This window comes from Microcaecilia unicolor, chromosome 11 (genome assembly GCF_901765095.1).
Source record: "Microcaecilia unicolor chromosome 11, aMicUni1.1, whole genome shotgun sequence".
NCBI lineage: Eukaryota > Metazoa > Chordata > Amphibia > Gymnophiona > Siphonopidae > Microcaecilia > Microcaecilia unicolor.
Window position 1 is genome coordinate 16,591,380 of NC_044041.1, and position 23,444 is coordinate 16,614,823.

At 48.6% G+C, this 23,444-nt stretch overlaps 1 protein-coding gene across 2 annotated transcripts in view; it reads right to left on the reverse strand.

The window, feature by feature from the left end:
• Window positions 1–23,444, reverse strand: part of SMTN (smoothelin) — a 259,947-nt gene that overhangs the window by 84,729 nt on the left and 151,774 nt on the right. For both annotated transcript variants that reach the window (XM_030220282.1, XM_030220283.1), the window contains exons 6-8: window positions 21,703–21,805; window positions 9,667–10,103; window positions 5,167–5,221 (exon numbers count right to left, since the gene is read on the reverse strand). In XM_030220282.1, coding sequence (XP_030076142.1) covers window positions 5,167–5,221; window positions 9,667–10,103; window positions 21,703–21,805 — 595 coding nt within the window. The remainder of the gene's footprint in view (window positions 1–5,166; window positions 5,222–9,666; window positions 10,104–21,702; window positions 21,806–23,444) is intronic.

Sequence of the window (23,444 nt, forward strand, 5' to 3'; positions counted from 1 at the left end):
CAAAGAACGTAGGCTTAGCCACACTAACGGCTCTTTGAACTAAGGTGGGCTAACAGATTTAACGCGCGCCACACCTTAAGGTTTTGTGATCAATTTGACAAGCTGTCGTCCGTTTTTAACGCAAGCCGTTTCCATGAAAGGCAGTAGATTAAAACAAATAAACCATAAACAGTACCTCGAGGACATTTAAGTGGGTGATAAAACAATGATATTCTGAGACAGCGACTGCAGAATCTACTTTTTAGCTGTTTATTTAAGACCAGTTTCAAATGAAAAACTATTAATAAGGAGATTAAAAAAAGTCTACCGAATGCAAGTTTTCTGTCCTTTAAACATTTTGGCATTATTCTGTAGTAAGTTGTAATTCATACAAAAAATATTTTTATATAATAAATTAAGAGGCTCATTTTCAAAGCTCAACAGACTTACAAAATTATATATATTTACTATGGAACTTCGTAAGTCAATGTGCTTTGAAAACAAGCACCTAAGCTTTTTAAAACTGATGTACTCCGGCGGTCTGAACCTTTTCCCTTCAAAAATGTAATCTTTTCTTTTTAAAACTGAATTTGCATCCAATAACGAGTTTTGTACAGTGAATGTTTCACTGACTGCGATGCTTTAGGTTAGGTTGTGTGAGTTACAGACACCCGGCACAAGAAGTAAAGATGGATAGAGACTCGGTGGCTGATTTGCTGAAGAATGTTACTGCGTTACTGTGCATTAATGCATTTCAGTAGTTAAAATGTGGTATAATTAACTATTAGCATGCGTTTGCATGGTGTAGCAGTCGGCTCTTTAGTCTAAGCTTGCAATGAGGGGAGACGTTCCTGATCTTTGAGATTTGCCAGATCTTGCTGCGACATCCAGAGCTGAAGCAGATGAAAGCACTAAGCAGCGAGATCCTGGACACTCTTCAGGAGAGGCTCCTTAGACAACAGGCGAGAGACTCACCTTGAAGAGCACATAAGTACATAAGTACTGCCATACTGGGAAAGACCAAAGGTCCATCGAGCCCAGCATCCTGTTTCCAACAGTGGCCAATCCAGGTTACAAATACCTGGCAAGATCCCAAAAAAGTACAAAACATTTTATACTGCTTATCCCAGAAATAGTGGATTTTCCCCAAGTCCATTTAATAATGGTCTATGGACTTTTCCTTTAGGAAGCTGTCCAAACCTTTTTTAAACCCCGCTAAGCTAACCGCCTTTACCACATTCTCTGGCAACGAATTCCAGAGTTTAATTACACGTTGAGTGAAGAAACATTTTCTCTGATTCGTTTTAAATTTACTACATTGTAGCTTCATCGCATGCCCCCCTAGCCCTAGTATTTTTGGAAAGCGTAAACAGACGCTTCACATCTACCCGTTCAACTCCACTCATTATTTTATAGACCTTTATCATATCTCCCCTCAGCTACCTTTTCTCCAAGCTGAAGAGCCCTAATTGCTTTAGCCTTTCCTCATAGGAAAGTCATCCCGTCCCCTTTATCATTTTCGTCGCCCTTCTCTGCACCTTTTCTAATTCCACTATATCTTTTTTGAGATGCAGCAACCAGAATTGAACACAATATTCGAGGTGCGGTCGCACCATGGAGCGATAACAAAGGCATTACAACATCATCATTTTTGTTTTCTATTCCTTTGCTAATACCTAACATTCTATTTGCTTTCTTAGCCGCAGCAGCACACTGAGCAGAAGGTTTCAACGTATCTTCAACGACGACACCTAGATCCCTTTCTTGGTCTGTGACTCCTAACGTGGAACCTTGCATGACGTAGCTATAATTCGGGTTCCTCTTTCCCACATGCATCACTTTGCACTTTCTCACATTAAACGTCATCTGCCATTTAGACGCCCAGTCTCGTAAGGTCCTCTTGTAATTTTTCACAATCCTCCCGTGATTTAACGACTCTGAATAACTTTAAGTCATCAGCAAATTTAATTACTTCACTAGTTACTCCCATCTCTAGGTCATTTATAAATATGTTAAAAAGCAGCGGTCCCAGCACAGACCCCTGGGGTCCATTGAGAATACTGACCGTTTAACCCTACTCTCTGTTTTCTCTCTTTTAACCAGTTTTTAATCCACAATAGAACACTACCTCCTATCCCATGACTCTCCAATTTCCTCTGGAGTCTTTCATGAGGTACTTTGTCAAACGCCTTCTGAAAATCCAGATACACAGTATCAACCGGCTCCCCTTTATCCACATGTTTGTTCACCCCTTCAAAGAAATGTAGTAGATTGGTGAGGCAAGATTTCCCTTCACTAAATCCATGTTGACTTTGTCTCATTAATCCATGCTTTTGAATATGCTCTGCAATTTTGTTCTTAATAATAGTCTCTACCATTTTCCCCGGCACCGACATCAGACTCACCGGTCTATAATTTCCCGGATCTCCTCATGGAACATAACATAAGAACATAAGAGTAGCCATACTGGGTCAGACCAATGGTCCATCTAGCCCAGTATCCTGTTTTCCAAATAGTGGCCCAGCCAGGTCACAAGTACCTGGCAGAAACACTCCATACTACAAATCCCAGTGCAAGCAGTTGCTTCCCATGTCTGTCTCAATAGCAGACTGACTATGGACTTTTCCTCCAAGAATTTGTCCAAACCTTTTTTAAACCCAGATATGCTAACCGCTGTTAACACATCCTCTGGCAAAGAGTTCCAGAGCTTAAGTATTTGTTGAGTGAAAAAAATATTTCCTCCTATTTGTTTTAAAAGTATTTCCATAAAACTTCCTCGAGTGTCCCCCTAGTCTTTGTACTTTTGGAATGAGTAAAAAATCAATTTATTTCTACTCGTTCTACACCGCTCATTCTGTTAGCTAATGACTCACAGATAGGATTTGGATATTACATTAGGATTATTTGCCTTTTCAAGTTATAATTCAGGTATAGTTGGTAGTTCCAGTGGTGTAGGCAAGGGTGGGTCTGGGTGGGTAGCAGCACACCTATGATGTGGCTGGCAGGGATCCCCAAGCCCCACCAGCCAAAAACTCCCAACGACTGTCCCTCCTACATACCTTGTAAATAGCAGATCTTCGCCTGCAGTGAGCAGCAACTGATATATACTGCTCGCACCAGCCCCACTGCCTTCCCTCTGATGTATTCCCGCCTATGCGGAAACAGGAAGTGGCATCACAGGGAAGGCTGTGGGGCCAACATGAGCAGTGTGTATTAGTTGCTGCTCGCTGCTGGTGAAAATCTGCTATTTCAAAAGGTATGCGGGGGAGGGGGGGAATGTTTGAGAGACCATATGGCATGGAGGCAAGACAGGGAGAGACCAAATCACCTGTGGGACCAGTGGCGTTCCTAGGGGGGCGGACAGCCCCCAGGTGCAGCGCCCCCCTCCGATGCAGTGCAGACCCCCCCCCCCGCGTGCATGCCACTGGGGGGGGGGGGTGCCGCAGCGTGCACCTGCTGCGAGATTACTAACTTTGCTCATTCGCTGCAGCTCCCTCTGCCCCGGAACAGGAAGTAACCTGTTCCGGGGCAGAGGGAGCTGCAGCAAACGAGAGAAGTTAGCGAACTCTCGCAGCAGGCGCGCGCCGCGGCACCCCCCAGCAGCGTGCACCTGGGGCGGACAGCCCCCCCCTTGGTACGCCACTGTGTGGGACAAATGGAGTTCTTCTGCCCACCCATCTTGGACCCAGGCCCACCCAAAAGTGGGTGTCTGGCTACGCCCCTGGGTAGTTCTCCGTCCAAGAATGCTTACATTATTTAAGGTATGCCCCACCATCCTCAGTGGGACCTATTTAACTGCACAGCTGAGGCAGCAGTCAAGAAGGATCAGCGTTAGAGGCAGGATTTGAACCCTGGCTTCCTAGTTCTTAGCCCAGTGCTCTAACCACTAGGCTACTCCTCCGCTGTCATCAACTAATCCAATCTGCCAGGTTTTATTTCCAAAAGCAATTTTCGCTTCCAGAAGAATTCCCTTCATTGTAAAATCCAACAGAAACCCACATTAGGGCTTTCAAAGACCAAGATAGGAAGGAAGAAAAGAAAAGAGAGCAGAAGAAAACGGAGATAAAGACGCTCCGGTGTACAGATGCAGATCTGCCTTCCTTATTGGGCTAAAATATGTACCAGCCTGGCTGCTCGGGACCTTGGGAACGTTTTACAAAACAGCTCCTTCCCTTTAATGGCTTGGCAGTGGGAAACCACCCGAACATTAGAAGGAAACGTAAACTAACTGTCAGCAGTTTCTAAACAGGTTGCTAGCGGCTTCATCGCGTCTCTATGGAAAGCGGGGAATGGGCCAGAACCAGACGCTGTAAAGGGTTCAGAGATGGGTCACTAACCTGAAGAAAGGTAAGGCTTCTGCTCCCCTTCCTGTCCCAACGGGAGCAATAAAACCTCTCAGAACAGGGGGAGGAAATGGGCTGCTGATCCCTCCGAGACCCTGCTACCTCAAGCTCCCACTTGCATTTTATACCAACCATAAAAGAGCAAGTTTTCTTTCCACTCTGATTTTATTAGGCTGTTCTTAACTCTAGGCACTGTCGCTGTGCCAATCTGGTTCTGTTTATTTTTATTTTAGCAAGGTTTATACTGAGCTGCAAAAAAGCCTCCGAGTACTGAACACAGATCTCACAAACATCTTAACTCCCCCCTTCCTTTCTGCCCTGTCACTGGAAACAAATCCCAAATTGGAAACGTTTGGGACAGATTGAGAACGGTAGACTGGATGGACCATCCGGGTCTTTAACTGCCATCATTTACTGCGTTACTGTGTAAAAACGGCGCTAGGGATGGTTGGAAAAACTTAAGACAGGGCCCCGCTATAAAAACAATTTTAAAAAGCCACACTGAAAACTTAAATGACCAATCCAGTGCTTGTTAATTTTTTTGTGGCCAGCATTCCCATGATCACAGCCAATTAAAAGTATGTAAACCCCCCCCCCCCCCCCCCACCCCCGGAAGGTGCAGAATAATGATGCACCTATGGAGGGCTCACCAAGATCGTGACAACAAATGAAGGTTTTGGGATCCTGAGGGTCCTGGATCCACAGTTTGGGAAAAATTGCACCAATGCAAGACTAGCATCAGTGGCCCTTGGAGCAGTTTCACCTCCAGGGCACTGCTGGGAGGAAGCTCACAACAGCACATGTATGGCACTGTTCAAACAAGAAAACAAAGCCCTGCTCATACCAGAATCTTTTTCATCCCTGGATGGAGTCATCTGGTCCTCGGAGCATTTGCTGAACTGAAAAGAAAAAGATACAACCGGTCTCTATCAAAGCATCCAGGACCATCACCCAACATTTTGAATTTGGCTGTGACTATTTAAAAGTGTGACAGTCAAAACCTCATTATAGCTCCCGCTGGATCAAACAGGTGGTGAGGGACCACTGCCCAAGAAAGACTAACAACGGGTTAGTATAGGTCAGTGGTTCTCAACCCAGTCTACGGGACACACCCACAATGAATATGCCTAAGATAGATTTGCATACAGTGATGCAGATACATTGTGGATATCTTGAAAACCAAACTGGCTTGGTGTGTCCCTTAGTATCAGTGGTGTTCCTAGGCTAGCTGACACCCGGGGCGGATCGCCGATGCGCCCCCCCCCGGGTGCAGTGTGCCCCCCCCCCCCCAGCGAAATTACACCCCCCCCCCCTGGGGTGCAGCGCGACCCCCCCCAGGTGCATTTTTACCTGCTGGGGGGGGGGGGGGCGCACCTCTTGGCTCTGAGTCCGCTCGTTCCCTCCCTGCTGCTCCTTCTGCCCCGGAACAGGAAGTAACCTGTTCCGCACAGAGGGAGCAGCAGGGAGGGAATGAGCGGACTCGGAGCAAACAGGCGCGCGGCACCCCCCCCCCCCCCCCAGTGGCGTGCACCCGGGGCAGACCGCCCCCACCCCTTTGGTACGCCACTGCTTGGTATAGGTTGGTATTACAGGCAATAATGCCCATTTTATGCATCTTACAGTTTTCATTTCATTTGTGTTTTGTTTTAATGGTCACTGAATTATTTTGTTGATATAACGTGCAAACATGTTTTGTTTTTTAGCATAGACTGTACAAAACAAATGACAGAACATTTAATGACTGATACAGCAGGTTCACACCACTGCCTGGTTCTGATGCAACACCTGGGCACTTCTAACCCATCAGAACAGCAGTGTTTTGGTCACCTCTTTACTTGCTGGCACAGATACGGCAAGGAATTAGATGTCACGCTATAGAAGCAAAGTCATGGACACCAGGAGTAATTTACATAAGAATTGCCATACTGGGGCAGACCATCTAGCCCAGTATCCTGCTTCCAGCAGTGGCCAATGAGGCCACAAGTACCTGGCAGAATCCTATAGAGTAGCAAGATTCCGGAACCCCAAAGAGTACCAAGATTCCGGAACCGCAAAGAGTAGCAAGATCCCGGAACCCCGAAGAGTACCAAGATTCCGGAACCCCAAAGAGTAGCAAAATTCCGGAACCCCAAAGAGTAGCAAGATCCCGGAACCCCAAAGAGTAGCAAGATTCCGGAACCCCAAAGAGTAGCAAAATTCCGGAACCCCAAAGAGTAGCAAGATTCCATGCTACCAATCCCAGGGACTCAATAATAGATTATGGACATTTCTTCCAGGAACTTGTTCAAATATTTTTAAATGCAGATAAACCCGTGGCATCTATGCACCACCTCGCCAACTACTAGCCAATGGCGAGGCAGGAGCTATTTGTTACTATATTTAACACTAAAATATGAACATTGTATAAAACCGTCCTACATAATATCAACAGTGGTAAGATCCTGCGATATAACACCCTGTACAAATATCACAGCACCTCCTTCTCAGTCCACAATATGAAATCCAAGATCAACAGCAAATAGCATTAACAGAGCACTCGAACACTGTACGCCTTCAGCTATGTCCCTGCTTCCTCTTCACTTGTAAACAAAGTAGCATTACTCTCCCCCTCCCCAGCCAAGGGAATTAACAGACTGAAGGGGGGAGGGCACCATGCTCAGATTAGACCAGGAGTTCTCAACCCAGTACTCAGGACACACCCAGCCAGTCAGGTTTTCAGGATACCTGCAATGAATAGGCAGGGGCGTAGCCAGACTTCGGCGGGAGGGGTGCCCAGAGCCCGAGGTGAGGGGGCACATTTTAGCCCCCCCCCCCCCGCCATTGCCGACCCTGCCACCGCCACCATCACCAACTTTGCCCCCCCCCCCCCGCCGACGACCCTCTCAGCCCCCCTCCCGCCGCCAACCCGTCGTTGCCTACCTTTACTGGCGGGGGACCCCAACCCCCGCCAGCCGAGGTCCTCTTCTTCCCGCAAAGGGTTTCCTTCTGTTTCTGACGTCAGCCTCGCAGAACGAAGCCTTGCAGATCAGGACGTGCAGGACGTCAGAAACAGAAGGAAGCCTTTTGCGGGAAGAAGAGGACCTCGGCTGGCGGGGGTTGGGGGTCCCTTGCCAGCAAAGGCAGGCAACGGCAGGTAGGTGGCGGGAGAGGGGGGTCGAAAGGGTCGTTGGCAGGGGGGTCCAGGGCCAAATCTACAGGGGCCCAGGCCCCCCCCTGGCCTCACGTAGCTACGCCACTGTGAATAGGTATGTACTACTTCCATTGTATGCAAATCTCTCTCATGCATATTCACTGTAGGCATCCTAGAACCCTGACTGGTTAGGAGTTGTCCCGAGGACTGGGTTGACAACCCCTAGACTAACTTCAGAGGAAAAGCTTTTCGCAATGCGTAATAAGGTTGCATCTCTGGATAATTTTATGAGGCAGAAATGGATACATAGTAACAAAGTAGATGACGGCAGAAAAAGACCTGCACGGTCCATCCAGTCTGCCCAAGAAGATAAATTCATATGTGCTACTTTTTTTTTTATTTGTACTGTCCTCTTCAGTGCACAGACCTTATAAGTCTGGCCAGCCCTATCCCCGCCTCCCAACCACCAACCCCGCCTCCCAACCACCAGCTCTGGCACAGACCGTATAAGTCTGCCCAGCACTATCCCCGCCTCCCAACCACCAACCCCGCCTCCCAAACACCAGCTCTGGCACAGACCGTAAGTCTGCCCAGCACTATCCCTGCCACCCACCACTGGCTCTGGCACAGACCGTATAAGTCTGCCCAGCACTATCCCCGCCTCCCAACCACCAACCCCGCCTCCCAACCACCAGCTCTGGCACAGACCGTATAAGTCTGCCCAGCACTATCCCTGCCACCCACCACCGGCTCTGGCACAGACCGTATAAGTCTGCCCAGCACTATCCCCGCCTCCCAACCACCAACCCCGCCTCCCAAACACCAGCTCTGGCACAGACCGTAAGTCTGCCCAGCACTATCCCTGCCACCCACCACCGGCTCTGGCACAGACCGTATAAGTCTGCCCAGCACTATCCCCGCCTCCCAACCACCAACCCCGCCTCCCAACCACCAGCTCTGGCACAGACCGTATAACTCTGCCCAGCACTATCCCTGCCACCCACCACCGGCTCTGGCACAGACCATATAAGTCTGCCCAGCACTATCCCCGCCTCCCAACCACCAGCTCTGGCACAGACCGTATAAGTCTGCCCAGCACTAGTCCCGCCTCCCAACCACCAGCCCCAGCACAGACCGTATATGTCTGCCCACACTAGCCCCGCCTCCCAACCACCACAATCCTGGACGTCTCCTGATGTGATTGGCCTACTTAGACTGCAGCTTTTTATCTAGGGTGATGCAATAAGTCAAAAGGTACTGAAAAACCACGTCTTTTCCCCCTTCCTCTACATTTTTACTAGGGAGCTGTAAGAGAGTCTGCAAACGAAGGCTGTCGAAGCGATGAAATGTAGGGCTCTCTGTAACTATGTCATTTTGTTACACGTGGGAATGACAAACCAGTCCAGTATATGACAGTCACCAGGGCCGCCGAGAGACTGGGCCGGGCCGCTCCCGGGCCCCTCCCCGAGGTCGCCCCCCCCCCACCCCCGAGGTTGCCGGGCCCCCCCTCCACCCGCTACCGGGCCGGGCCCTCTGCACTAACCTTAGCGTCTCCCTCACCTTCGAGCAGCAAGCACCGGCACCGGCAGACCTTCCTTCCTTCCGTGCTCCGCCCTCGCAGACGTTACGTCAGGCGAGGGCGGGACACAGAAGGAAGGAGTGGCCTGCCACTGCTTGCTGCGCGAAGGTGAGGGAGGCACTTAAACTCATTTCCGGGAGCGACGGAGGGCAGGCGTGCCGGACGTCGGCGGCGCCGGGCCCCCTCCAGAGGCCCGGGCCTGGGGACTTTTGCCCCCCCCCCCCCGTCCCCCCCCTCTCAGCGACCCTGACAGTCACCAGCTACCATACATCAACCACAGCACCTTCTATCATGATATACAGAGGACCGGAGCAGCAAGACGGCATTCCCAGAAATGCGAGACGGAACAACCTCCATATTCACAGAGAGTTCTCATCCAGTCCTTGGGACACACCGAGTCAGATAGCTCTTCGGGATATCCACAATAAATATGCAGGAGATACCTGCATACAATGGAGGAAATGCACGCAAACCTCTCACACATATACACTGTGGATATCCTGAAAACCTGACCGCTGGCTGTGTCCTGAGGACAGGGTTAAGATCCCTGACCGAGAGAAATAAGTAGACCTTAGCACTGCTCCGCCAGAAGAAAAGCCGCATTTTGGACAGTACGGAGTAAAACATTTCTTTACTTTGGTACTCCGGTTCTGGCCGCTCCGCTCTAGCTCTTCCTGGACCGATCTCCCCATGCTTCCAAGGTCTTCCATTATAGACGCCTCAGCTGAAATGTATTTGGATTTCTCCTTCTCCGGGCTCACAGGTCCGGTGCTGACCATCTCTACTGGTTGGAACACCTCGTCGCTCTCTTTTTCCTCTCCGTCCTCCTCAACCCCCGAAGAACTGTCTTGGTGGTCCTCCTTCCAGGAGTCTTTGCACGGTGTCTCGGCACGGTCATCCTTTCCGACTTCGAGTTCCACGTCAGAGCTTGTGCTCATAGAATAGCCGTCTGTGCTCTGCGATAAGTGACGCGTCGCAGGCTCCGAGGAGGAGAAGGAGGAGGAAGAGGAGGAGGGGGAAGAGAGCTCTCTGCTGGTGGGGTCGAGAAGCAACAGCATTCCTGAAGACATTTCTGAAATGAGAGGGGGAGAAAATAAAAATCTTTTTTTATTAACAAACAAAAGATAAGACAAACTGACATGAAACTTCCAGATAAATCTCCAGATAAATTCAAATCATAACCATCATGCCTTCCTTATACAGCAAACAATTTTCTTTTTGTTTCCCCCCCACCAAATCTCCCCTCCCCCTTCCCCCCCAAACTAGTTACCTCTACATTAAATGCCACAATGGTGGTAATTATTATTCACTTATTATAAATATACCCTATTCACGATACCACCACCACTACCGCACAATAAAAACAACAACAACAAAAAAGGAGGGAAAATTCAAAGTCTATTCAATAAAAAGCGACGAGCTCTAGGTGATAGCGATTGTATATAGAATTCCCAAATTTCCAGAAAAGCTTTCCTTCTCTTTGGGGAGGACCCCAGCACCCTTCGTTCTTGCAATAGCAATTCGTACAGTCCAGTTTATTTATTTTAGAAGAGGTTCGGTAATACGGAAATCTAGAAAAGGAAGAGCAGAATCGTCACGGATAAAAGGATCCTTGTATATTAAGCCACATTGGCTACCCGTACAAGCCAGACTTCTTTTCTTTAAGGTTTGTACTGTAGTATTTAAGATCCTTTATGGACAAACGCCACAATATATGACAACATTGGAGGTCTCATCGCTTTTGCAGGGTTCACTGAAAAATCAAATGCTTCTGCATTTTCCAGAATCTGAAAGAATGAGATAAAACAGATTTTTGCAGCTAATTTTATATATCAGGCCATAAAGATGCGGAATGACCTTCAAGACAGTCTTTGAATTAGTACTGATTATCTATGCTTTAGAGAACACCTTGGTTGTTAAGAAAGTTTTATATTCCAAGAAATGATCGAGTAGCATTGAGTTTTGTATATATGCTGGGGTTTTTTCCACAGGTATATCTGGGTTTTTCTTAATTTTTTTTTTATTTGCAAACTACATTGAGCTAATATTGGTATATGCAGGATAGAAGCACGGACTTAGTATTAGTATTAAAAACCTCACCTAGCCATGTTTTCCCCTCAACAGGAGCGTAGCCAGATGGACAATTTTGGATGGACCTGAGCCCAAGGTGGGTGGGCATAGAATTCACCCCCCCCATCCCCCTCTGGTTTGCTCCTCTCTCCACCCCTCCCTGCCCACAAACCCCAAATATTAAATACTTGAGCTGGTGGGGATCCCCAAACCCTTCTCGAGGAGCCAGCACTCTTCCAAACGGCAGCCGACAGCCCTTGCCTCAAACTGATGCTGCTGCCCGCAGGCCGTGCATGCTCAGTGCTTTTGCATGTGCGAAAACTGAGCATGTGCAGAGGGGCTGGTCTCAGCGTCAGCTCAAGGCAAGTGCTGTTAGCTGACATTTGGAAGAGCGAGGGCTTCCCAAGGAGAAAAAAATCTTCAGCTGGCAAGGTTTGGGGATCCCCACCAGCCACAGCAAGAATGTCACAATTTGGGGTGGGCCTGAGTCCAAAGTGGGTGGGCCCAGTCCCACCTGTGGCTACGCCACTGCCCCTCAGGCTGCATCAGGGCTACAACAATACAGCAAATCCCAGGCTCAAATGTAACACTTCTGACTCATGCTGTGAGAGACATGATGAGAGCAGTTTGATATTTGTTGTTTTATTCTGTTACTGAAACTGCCTTGTGTTTGACCCTGGAACTTGCTGTATCGTTGTACTCCTGATGCAGCCTGAGGCGAAATGTGGCCATGTCAGTGGAGGAGTGGCCTAGTGGTTAGGGTGGTGGACTTTGGTCCTGGGGAACTGAGGAACTGAGTTCGATTCCCACTTCAGGCACAGGCAGCTCCTTGTCACTCTGGGCAAGTCACTTAACCCTCCATTGCCCCATGTAAGCCGCATTGAGCCTGCCATGAGTGGGAAAGTGCAGGGTACAAATGTAACAAAAATAAAATAGATACTATTGGAGATTGTACATGGAATGTTGCTACTATTGGAGACTCTACATGGAATGTTGCTATTCCACTAGCAACATTCCATGTAGAGGGCTGCGCAGGTTTTTGTTTCTGTGAGTTTGACGTCCTGCACGTCAGACTCACAGAAGCAGAAGCCTGCACGGCCACATTGGTGATCTGCAAGGGCCGACTTCTGCATGGAATGTTGCTAGTGGAATAGCAACATTCCATGTAGAATCTCAAATAGCACCAACAGTGGAGGAGTGGCCTAGTGGTTAGGGTGGTGGACTTTGGTCCTGAGGAACTGAGTTCGATTCCCACTTCAGGCACAGGCAGCTCCTTGTGACTCTGGGCAAGTCACTTAACCCTCCATTGCCCCATGTAAGCCGCATTGAGCCTGCCATGAGTGGGAAAGCGCAGGGTACAAATGTAACAAAAATAAAATAAATAAATATTTAAATAAAGGATTACATCTTTCAAGGACCCTTTTTATCCACGGTAATACTGTTCTTTGTCTTCAATTTATTTACTTCTGCAGCACAGAAATTAGTAGGAGAATTACCACAGAGTCATTTGATGGATATTCAAGATATTCCGTGAGCTGGTATTCAAAGCATTCCTGTTGCTACTTGGTGTGTCTAGCTTTCAGAGCAAAACTTTGCTTTGTTGTTTTTGTGGGTTGTTTTTTTTTTAAGAGGGAAAGTGGAAGGAAGAGTTTTAGTAGCTGCATTGGTCCTGGAGGAAACTGGAGTCTTAGGAAGTTATGATGCCTTTCACTGGTGTGGAGGGAGCAGCCCAGTGGTCAAGACCACGGACCGAGAGCCAGGCGAGTCAGAGTTCAAATTCACTTCCGCCCACACTCCTTGTGACTGCAGGTAAGTCACTTAACCCTCATTTGCCTCTAGGGAAAGAGAACACCTCCTGTAGCTAATTGTCATTGACCTTGGGCTTGGATTTAGAAAGGCTGCTAATCAACCCCCCACCCCTCAAATCAAAACTAAACCATTTGCCAAACATAATGAAAAGATGTATCCTTAAAATCTCAGATAATACAACAGGAGTTTCTAACCTGGCCCACAATTAATAGGATTTGGCCTTTTAGCGATTTTAACGATTCAGTACTAACGACATACGGAAAATACATGAATAAGCAGATTTGTGTGATCTCTGGCTGCCAGCAAAATGGATAATTTGTTTTCAGTATCTGATTGTGTGATATTGTTTCTTACTTTAGACACATTTACTAGAAAGACGCATGCAACAAGCTACAACAAATACAACTAGGAAAACCATATATTACATAAGAACATAAGAGTAGCCATACTGGGTCAGACCAATGGTCCATCGAGCCCAGTATCCTGTTTTCCAAACAGTGGCCAAGCCAGGTCACAAGTACCTGGCAGAAACCCAAACTGTGGCAACATTCCACGTAGAACCCCAAAGAATAGCAAGATTCCGGAATCCTAAAGAGTGACAAGATTCCATGCAGAATCTCAAAGAATAGCAAGATTCCAGAATCCTAAAGAGTGACAAGATTCCATGCAGAATCTCAAAGAATAGCAAGATTCCAGAATCCTAAAGAGTGACAAGATTCCATGCAGAATCTCAAAGAATAGCAAGATTCCAGAATCCTAAAGAGTGACAAGATTCCATGCAGAATCTCAGAGTAGCAACATTCCGTGTAGAACCCCAATGAACAGCAAGATTCTGGAATCCTAAAGAGTGAAAAGATTCCATGCAGAATCTCAAAGAGTAGCAACATTCCATGTAGAACCCCAAAGAATAGCAAGATTCTGGAATCCTATAGAGTAACAAGACTCCATGCAGAATCTCAAAGAGTAGCAACACTGCTTGTAGAACCCCAAAGAATAGCAAGATTCTGGAATCCTACAGAGTAACAAGACTCCATGCAGAATCTCAAAGAATAGCAACATTCCATGTAGAACCTCAAAGAATAGCAAGATTCTGGAATCCTATAGAGTAACAAGACTCCATGCAGAATCTCAAAGAATAGCAACATTCCATGTAGAACCCCAAAGAATAGCAAGATTCTGGAATCCTAAAGAGTGACAAGATTTCATGCAGAATCTCAAAGAGTAGCAACATTCCATGTAGAACCCCAAAGAATAGCAAGATTCTGGAATCCTAAAGAGTGACAAGATTCCATGCAGAATCTCAAAGAGTAGCAACATTCCATACTACAAATCCCAGGGCAAGCAGTTGCTTCCCATGTCTGTCTCAATAGCAGATTATGGGCTTTTCCTCCAGGAATTTGCCCAAACCTTTTTTAAACCCAGATACGCTAACAGCTGTTACCACATCCTCCAGCAAAGAGTTCCAGAGCTTAAGTATTCGTTGAGTGAAAAAAATATTTCCTCCTATTTGTTTTAAAAGTATTTCCATGTAACTTCCATGAGTGACCCCTAATCTTTGTACTTTTGGAACAAGTGAAAAAAAAAATCAATCTACTTCTACATATTTTGGAATTCTTAATGCCCCTTCTTAGGCTTAAGATATTGTTTCTGTTCAACTGCTCAAACCTTACACTGGCTGCTAGTGAAAGTACAAAGTATAGATGACATCCCACTTCACATCAAGCAGTAGGAATTAACAGCAGAGGACAGTGGTACATCCGAAGAAGCCCCATCAGCTCTCGAGAGCTCACATAGCTCAATGTTTTTCATGTTGCTCCTCTCAAAGGTGTCATCCTATATAATAATTTGGACCTCTGCACTTCCGTCTGGCTGCCTGGGTTCGTAACACAGTTCCTATTGGTCCGCCCTGGGGATGACGTCACAGGGCGGACCAATGGGAAGTGAAAGGGAAGGGAACCCAGCAGCAGGCACTGGAGGTGAGTAAACAATCGCCCCCCTCCCTCCCCACCGTCCTCCCTTTCGAGTTGCAGGATGCCCCCCCCTTCAAGTTGCAGGACACCCCCCTCCCTCCCTCCACTCCCCTCTGAGTTCCATGCCCCCCCTCTCCTCCGAGTTCAACGCCCCCCCGCCTCCCTCCCTCGAAGTGCAAGCAGGACCTGTCCTCCGGCAGCCCCTCGCCTTCCTGCGTGCTGGCTCTAATTTAAAAATTGTTACCTCGGGGTCCGGCGTCGGCATTGAAGGCGAGCAGCGCTTCACACTGCCTTCCCATCTGTCTGAGCTCTGCCTCTGGTTCCGCCCTTCTGGAAACAGGTAACGAGGGCGGGACCAGAGGCAGAGCTCAGACAGATGGGAAGGCAGTCTGTAGCGCTGTTCACCTTCAATGCTGACGCCGGACTCCGAGGTAACAATTTTTAAATTAGAGCCGGCACGCAGGAAGGCAAGGGGCTGCCGGAGGACAGGTCCTGCTTGCACTACGAGAGAGGGAGGTGCAGGGGCGTTGAACTCGGAGGAGAGGGGGGGCGTGGAACTCTGAGGGGAATGGAGGGAGGGAGGGGGCGTCCTGCAACTTGAAGGGGAGGGGGGCGTCTTGCAGCTGGAAGGGGAAGGGGGCCTCCAACTCGAGGGGGAGGGGGCCGTGGAACTTGAAGGGCAGGGGAGGGGGGGCCTGGAACTCGGAGGAGACTGAGGGAGGAGACGGAGGGAGGGATTGAGGGGGGCTAGAACTTGGACGACAGAGAGGGACAGAGGGAGGGGGTCATGGAACTCGGAGGGGGGCTGGAACTCGGATGACAGACACGGAGGGAGGGAGGGAGGTGGGCGTGGAACCTTGCTAGCGCCCGTTTCATTCCTCTACGAAACGTGCCTCTTTTACTAGTAATCTATAATGCCTGTAGCTCTCTCCAGGTTCAACATGGCTACTGAACCTGGGCAGGATGGCCGGCACCATCAATGAGTCTCTACATTTCTTCTCTGTCCTTGTGATAAAAGGAATTGAACATTTTATAGTCCCTTCATGTCACAAGGTATCTCGTTCCCCAGATTTACATATATCATGCCCATTTTACACTTCAAAAATAAGAAAAGATCCCTAACAAAAGTCTAATATAATCCAGTGGCGCTACTTACCTGTAGCATGTGTTCTCTGATCAAGTGCTCAGCACCAGACAAACGTCCAGTGTTCTCCGGAAAGATGTACAAGCTAGTCTCGTGTTATTTTTCCTTCCCTTTCTCTCTCTCATACCTTGTTCTTTCCTCCACTGTAAGCCTCTCTTGCATGGATAGACCCGGCTTTGTTGTTTCTATTGAAGGGCAGTCAAACAAATCTGCAAACAAACTAAACCAAACCAAATTGCCTGACGTGGATGGGCTCCTGTGCCACCGCCCTGCAGCTCTTCCCGGGTTTATTATTTAGCTGTGGCTGGGAGCAGAATGAATTCCAGGGAGAGCTGGATGGACGGGTGGGTGGATTTGTGTAACCGGTGAACTGCTGTTTTCAGAGAACACCTGTTACAGATAAGCAACTTCACTTTCTCTCAAAACAAACAGTTCAGACATGTGGCAGGTGCTAGCTTTGGTGTCTCTTCAACAGAAAGAAGGAAAAACAGAACAAGAATCGCCAATACGTGGACAGTATTTGCCAGGGGAGAACTTTGCTTTCTATTTTTCACAACTTTAAGCAAGAGGAGAGATCACACTGAAATACAAAAAGGGGCCCTGGGAGGCAAGGAACAGGCTCTCCAAAACTGTTCAAACCTACTATCCCACCGGGAGACGCTGTCTAAACAGGGCAAGATGTGAACGTGTACACTGAATTTCAGGTCAGTCTTGCAAATCTCTTCCATGGAGGTCGACCTTGGCAACTGATGCCACCATAAATTTACTACTACTACTTAACATTTCTAGAGCGCTACTAGGGTTACACAGCGCTGTACAGTTTAACAAAGAAGGACAGTCCCTGCTCGAAGGAGCTTACAATCTAAAGGACGAAATGTCAAGTTGGGGCAGTCAAGATTTCCAGAATAGAAGTAAAGTGGTTAGGAATAGAGGTAAAGTGGTTAAGAGCTGAAGGCGACATTGAAGAGGTGGGCTTTGAGCAAGGATTTGAAGATGGGCAGGGAGGGGGCCTGGCGTATGGGCTCAGGGAGTTTATTCCAAGCATGGGGTGAGGCGAGGCAGAAAGGGCGGAGCCTGGAATTGGCGGTGGTGGTGAAGGGTACTGAAAGGAGGGATTTGTCTCGAGAGCGGAGGTTACGGGTAGGAACGTAAGGGGAGATGAGGGTAGAGAGGAAGGGAGGGGCTGCAGATCGAGTGCATTTGTAGGTTAGTAGGAGAAGCATACAGTTCATGCGGTACCTGATCGGAAGCCAGTGAAGTGACTTGAGGAGAGGGGTGATATGAGTGTATCGGTCCAGGCGGAGGATAAGACATGCAGCAGAGTTCTGAACGGACTGAAGGGGGGATAGATGGCTAAGTGGGAGGCCAGTGAGGAGTAGGTTGCAGTAGTCAAAGCGAGAGGTAATGAGAGAGTGGATGAGAGTTCGGGTGGTGAGTTCAGAGAGGAAAGGGCGAATTTTGCTAACGTTATAAAGGAAGAAGCGACAGGTCTTGGCTATCTGCTGGATATGCGCAGAGAAGGAGAGGAAGGAGTCGAATTTAACAAGTTCGTCTAAGGTCAAACCTTCCAGCACATAACAAAAGGAGATGCAATCTGCTACCCACTTAGAAATAGTGCACATTGTCACTGCATTTTGAGATCTACATGGGTCAAAAAGGGGGGGGGGGGGGGGGGGGGAGGAAAAGAAAAAGAATTGCATGGCCTTTCTATGGGTTTGAACCCACTCCAGGCAATAGCCAACATCTCTTGCAATTCGAGGAATTCAAAGTTACATACTTCCATAGGTTACTATCCTGCTTATTTTCGAAGGAGATCGCTGGCCATCTTCCGACACAAATTGAGCATTTGGCCAGCTTCACTTGGTCCCTTTTTTTTCAGGACCAAGCCTCAAAAAGGTGCCCCACCTGACCAGATGACCACCGGAGGAAATCGGGGATCACCTCTCCTTACTCCCCCCCCCCAATGGTCACCAACCCCCTCCCACTCAAAAAAATAAAATAAAAAATTATTTTTGTGCCAGCCTCTATGCCAGCCTCAAATGTCATACCCAGCTTCCTGACAGCAGTATGCAGGTCCCTGGAACAGTTTTTAGAGGGTGCAGTGCACTTCAGGCCCATCCTCCCCCCTAACTGTTTCACTTGTGGTGGTAAACGTTGAGCCCTCCAAACCCCCCCCCCAAAAAAAAAAAAAACCACTGTACCCACATGTAGGTGCCCCCCTTCATCCCTAAGGACTATGGTAGTGGTGTAGAGTTGTGGGGAGTGGGTTTTGGGGGGGATTTGGGGGGGCTCAGCACACAAGGTAAGGGAGCTATGCACCTGGGAGCAATTTTTGAAGTCCATTGCAGTGCCCCCTAGGGTGCCCGGTTGGTGTCCCAGCATGTCAGGGGGGCCAGTGCATTACAAATACTGGCTCCTCCCACGACCAAAGGGCTTGCATTTGGCCGGGTTTGAGATGGCCGGGCTCCGTTTCCATTATGGCCGAAAACCAAAGCCGGCCATCTCAACATTTGACCTAAATGTTGAGATTTGGCCGGCCCCGACCGTATTATCGAAAGAAAAGATGGCCGGCCATCTTTTTCGATAATACGGTTAGCTCCGCCCCTTTACGGAGCCGGCCCCGGAGATAGCCGCCCCCGGAGATGGCCGGCGCCGTTCGATTATGCCCCTCTATGTAACTTCTGTGCAGAAGGAATGGATCCACAGAAGCTTAGCTGAAATTGGGTGGGGGGGGGGGGGGGGGGGGAAGGGGGGTTGGTGGTTGAGAGGCTAGGATAGGGGAGGGCAGACTTATACGGGGTCTGTGCCAGAGCCGGTGATGGGAGGCGGGAAATACTGCTGGACAGACTTATACGGTCTGTGCCCTGGAAAAGACAGGTACAAATCAAGGTAAGGTATACACATATGAGTTTATCGTGGGCAGACTAGATGGACCGTGCAGGTCTTTTTCTGCCGTCATCTACTATGTTACTATGTAAATGCTTTGAAAATATGCCTCAATATCTGGAAAAGCTAAGAGAAGCTGGTAGAGAGGTCAGGAAAGCAAAGATGCAAATGGAAGAAAAAAAAACAGCCAATACGGTAAAATAGGGAAACATTTTGGTATGTTTCTTTCCTCTTATCACAAGGAACTGCTGTAAACCTGTTCGTAATAAAGCTTCAAAAAGCTGCAGACTACAATTTGGACTCCAGATGCAGGCGGTATAGTCGAAACACGGCCTGCGTCGAGTCCTTTGAAAAAGTTGTGCATTCCTCAATGTGTGTCTGTATGAACTATCCTACTATATAAATGAAGAGTGACACGTCACACCTCTCCTGACGTTGTTAGAGGCAGGAACACAGCTGCGGGTGACCGGCGAGCACCGGGCGGGGATCGTCCGACAGCAGCTCCGAGGCACAGTCCAACAGGTCCGATTAGCTGCAGCCGCCGCCGCTGCTGCTATGACCGGAGGGCGGGCTGTGAGCTGGCGCTTCCCCCTGCGACTTTCCTGGCCGGGGGGGGGGGGGGCGGGGTCGGCTGCACCCGGCGGGGCTCCGACCGCTTTCTTGACGGTGCTTCTTTTGCCCATTTTAATGGGCTCAACGGCTTGTTGTCAATAAAAGGATCTGTTTGAAGACTCGCTTGACCCCATTCTGGTTTCTTTGGTCATTTCCGTTATTTTGTTGTTGCTGCCTGACCTGTGGAGATGATAATGAAGACTACTACTACTACTATTTAGCATTTTTATAGCGCTACAAGGCGTACGCAGCATTGCAAAAACATAGAAGAAAGACAGTCCCTGCTCAAAGAGCTTACAATCTAATAGACAAAAAATAAATAAAGTAAGCAAATCAAATCAATTAATGTGAACGGGAAGGAAGAGAGGAGGGTAGGTGGAGGCGAGTGGTTACGAGTCAAAAGCAATGTTAAAGAGGTGGGCTTTCAGTCTAGATTTAAAGGTGGCCAAGGATGGGGCAAGACGTAGGGGCTCAGGAAGTTTATTCCAGGCGTAGGGTGCAGCGAGACAGAAGGCGCGGTCTGGAGTTGGCAGTAGTGGAGAAGGGAACAGATAAGAAGGATTTATCCATGGAGCGGAGTGCACGGGAAGGGGTGTAGGGAAGGACGAGTGTGGAGAGATACTGGGGAGCCGCAGAGTGAGTACATTTATAGGTTAGTAGAAGAAGTTTGAACAGGATGCGAAAACGGATAGGGAGCCAGTGAAGGGTCTTGAGGAGAGGGGTAGTATGAGTAAAGCGACCCTGACGGAAGATGAGACGGGCAGCAGAGTTTTGAACCGACTGGAGAGGGGAGAGGTGACTAAGTGGGAGGCCAGCAAGAAGCAGATTGCAGTAGTCTAAACGAGAGGTGACAAGGGTGTGGATGAGGGTTTTGGTAGAGTGCTCGGAAAGAAAGGGGCGGATTTTACGGATGTTGTAGAGAAAGAAACGACAGGTCTTGGTGATCTGCTGGATATGAGCAGAGAAGGAGAGAGAAGAGTCAAAGATGACCCCAAGGTTTCGAGCTGAGGAGACAGAGAGAATGAGAGAGCCATCAACAGAAATAGAAAACGGGGGGAGCGGGGAGGTGGGTTTGGGGGGGAAAATGAGAAAGAGAAGCCAGAAGAGGGAACAGAGGCCCATTCGGTGGTAGCTACACCACTGGCACAGGCACGGCATTGGAAAAAACACGTCCAACAATCTCTGCAAACATATAGGAACTAAGGAGCTGGGGGGGGGGGGGGGGCACAGAAGCAGTGAAACTGCTGCCCATGGGCAGTGGGCCTTTGCCGTTCTTGAGAGCTCTAGAAGTTTCTGTCTGACACAGAGCACAGTCACACGACCCACACAAACAACTTGCCTTCAGAGAAACTCGCTTTTAAATGGCTCATCGATTTTCAGAAAATGCAATTATGCTTTTCATTACTTAAGAGCAACTTCACAACCCTGAGCTCCAAAAGCCTGGTTATAAATCCTTTTTATTAGGATATGACAGAGCCAGTGGCGTACCAAGGGGGAGGCGGCGGGGGCGGTCCGCCCCGGGTGCACGCCGCTGGGGGGGGGGGGGGGGGGGGTGCCGCGCGCCAGACAGCTTCGTTTGTTTCCATGCTCCCTCTGCCCCGGAACAGGTTACTTCCTGTTCCGGGGCAGAGGGAGCATGGAAATAAAGCTGAGCGGTGCGTGGCACCCCCCCCCCCCCCCCAGCGGCATGCACCCGGGGGAGGGGGTTCTTTCGCCGGTGTGGGGGGGTGTCGCGCTGCACGGGGGGGGGGGGGGCGGGGCGCATCGGCGATCCGCCCCGGGTGTCAGCCCCCCTAGGAACGCCACAGAGCTAAAAACCTTTGCTTGGGAAAGCTTAAAGGTGCCAGGGTTACCAACGGAGAGGAAAGATAGGTTTAAATCCCAGCTCAGGATTCTGAGCCTCGGGCATCCACAGCACAGGATTCCAATCGTTAAAAAAAATCAAGAGTTGCATCTCACTTTTTGAGTCACCAAAACCTCTATAGATTTTACAGAGAGGCGTGAGCTCTACCACAAGATGTACTGAGTAGCACCTGTCCCCAGAAGGCAGAATTTGCTTAAACTGATGCGTCCCACAAAGCAGAGGCAAATCCTGCAAGACACAAACGCCTGCAGTGTCACCTGAAAGGAAGCTCTGGGGGCTAGGGGGGGGGGGGTCCCCTCATCCCCTCCAACAGTACCTTTTGCTCCCGTGTTCTGGGCCTCTCTGTTCTGTGCAGAACGAAACTCTTGGATCTGGCTCCGTATCCGCTGCCTCTCTTCCAGGTCCTCTCTCTCTTTTACCTGAGAAAAGAATTCGACAAGAGAATACAGTAAAATCGAGGGAGCCAAAAACCCAGAAGGGAAGACAGACAAATCGACTGCGTAAGACAGGGAGAATTTATTCAAGGGTTGAATTAAAAACTGCTGCTTTTCACCTTGAGTTCCAGATGTAGCCAGATTATAAACTCAAGTCTCCCCACTGCCCCCCCTCCCTTCTCATCTCCTGAACTAACCTTTTTGCTCTACGCATGTTGTCTCCTCTAAAATCATCCAAGAACATACAAACCAGATTTTGCAATGTAAATCAAAATGTTTGAATGCCGATGGAGGAGAACGAGACAGACAAAGGAAAGATCAAATGAACCAAATCATTTGCTGTAATTTGCCTGCTGTGCTTGGTCAACTGAGCAAAACATATATTTAACTAAAGAAGTTAAAGGCAACATCTCATTCAGTCACAGATAACCAGAGGAGTGGCCTCGTGGGGAGTGGAGGAGTGGCCTAGTGGTTAGGGTGGTGGACTTTGGTCCTGGGGAACTGAGTTCGATTCCCACTTCAGGCACAGGCAGCTCCTTGTGCCTCTGGGCAAGTCACTTAACCCTCCATTGCCCCATGTAAGCCGCATTGAGCCTGCCATGAGTGGGAAAGTGCAGGGTACAACTGTAACAAAAATAAAATAGATACTATTGGAGATTCTACATGGAATGTTGCTACTATTGGAGATTCTACATGGAATGTTGCTATTCCACTAGCAACATTCCATGTAGAAGGCTGCGCAGGCTTCTGTTTCTGAAGCAGAAGCCTGCGCGGCCACACTGGTGATCTGCAAGGGCCGACTTCTACATGGAATGTTGCTAGTGGAATAGCAACGTTCCATGTAGAATCTCAAATAGTAGCAACAGTGGAGGAGTGGCCTAGTGGTTAGGGTGGTGGACTTTGGTCCTGGGGAACTGAGGAACTGAGTTGGATTCCCACTTCAGGCACAGGCAGCCGCATTGAGCCTGCCATGAGTGGGAAAGCGCGGGGTACAAATGTAACAAAAATAAAATAAAAATAAACCAGTCCCGATTCTTAGGGAGCTTTCAGTGGAGCTTTCTTTCCCCCATTTCACACAAGGGTAAAACACCAAAATACAAGCACGTGTTAGAAATAGAGCACCCTGAGGCCATATGAAGAGAAATCACCGGGCTCATATACAGCCGGTAATTACAATGGAGTCCTGACATATTCTCATTTATACTTTCTGAACTGTAGCCTACCCTACGGTTATGTGTAAGCCGCATTGAGCCTACAACTAGTGGGAAAATGTGGGGTATAAATGTATTAAATAAATAAATAAATTATTAAACAAAAAAAGTTTCCATTCTGCTACAGAAAATTGCAAGCGGTTATATAATTTGTTATTCGAGTTTCTTTTAATAAGCACATCGATAAAACCGAGATGCTTTTTTTCTATAGGAACAAGGACACTTCGCGGAGGTGCCCTTCTAAAAGTGGGATCGTTTCCCCTGCGAATATTTCAGCCCTGCACGGCATCAGCAACGTTAACCTTGTAAGTGGAGAAAGAGAAGCCAGATTCAGCCCCTCCGCAGCCCTGGGGTTGGCTGCTCCTGCTCCCGCTTTCTTGGAAGGTGGCAGTTATGACATAAGGAAAGGAGCC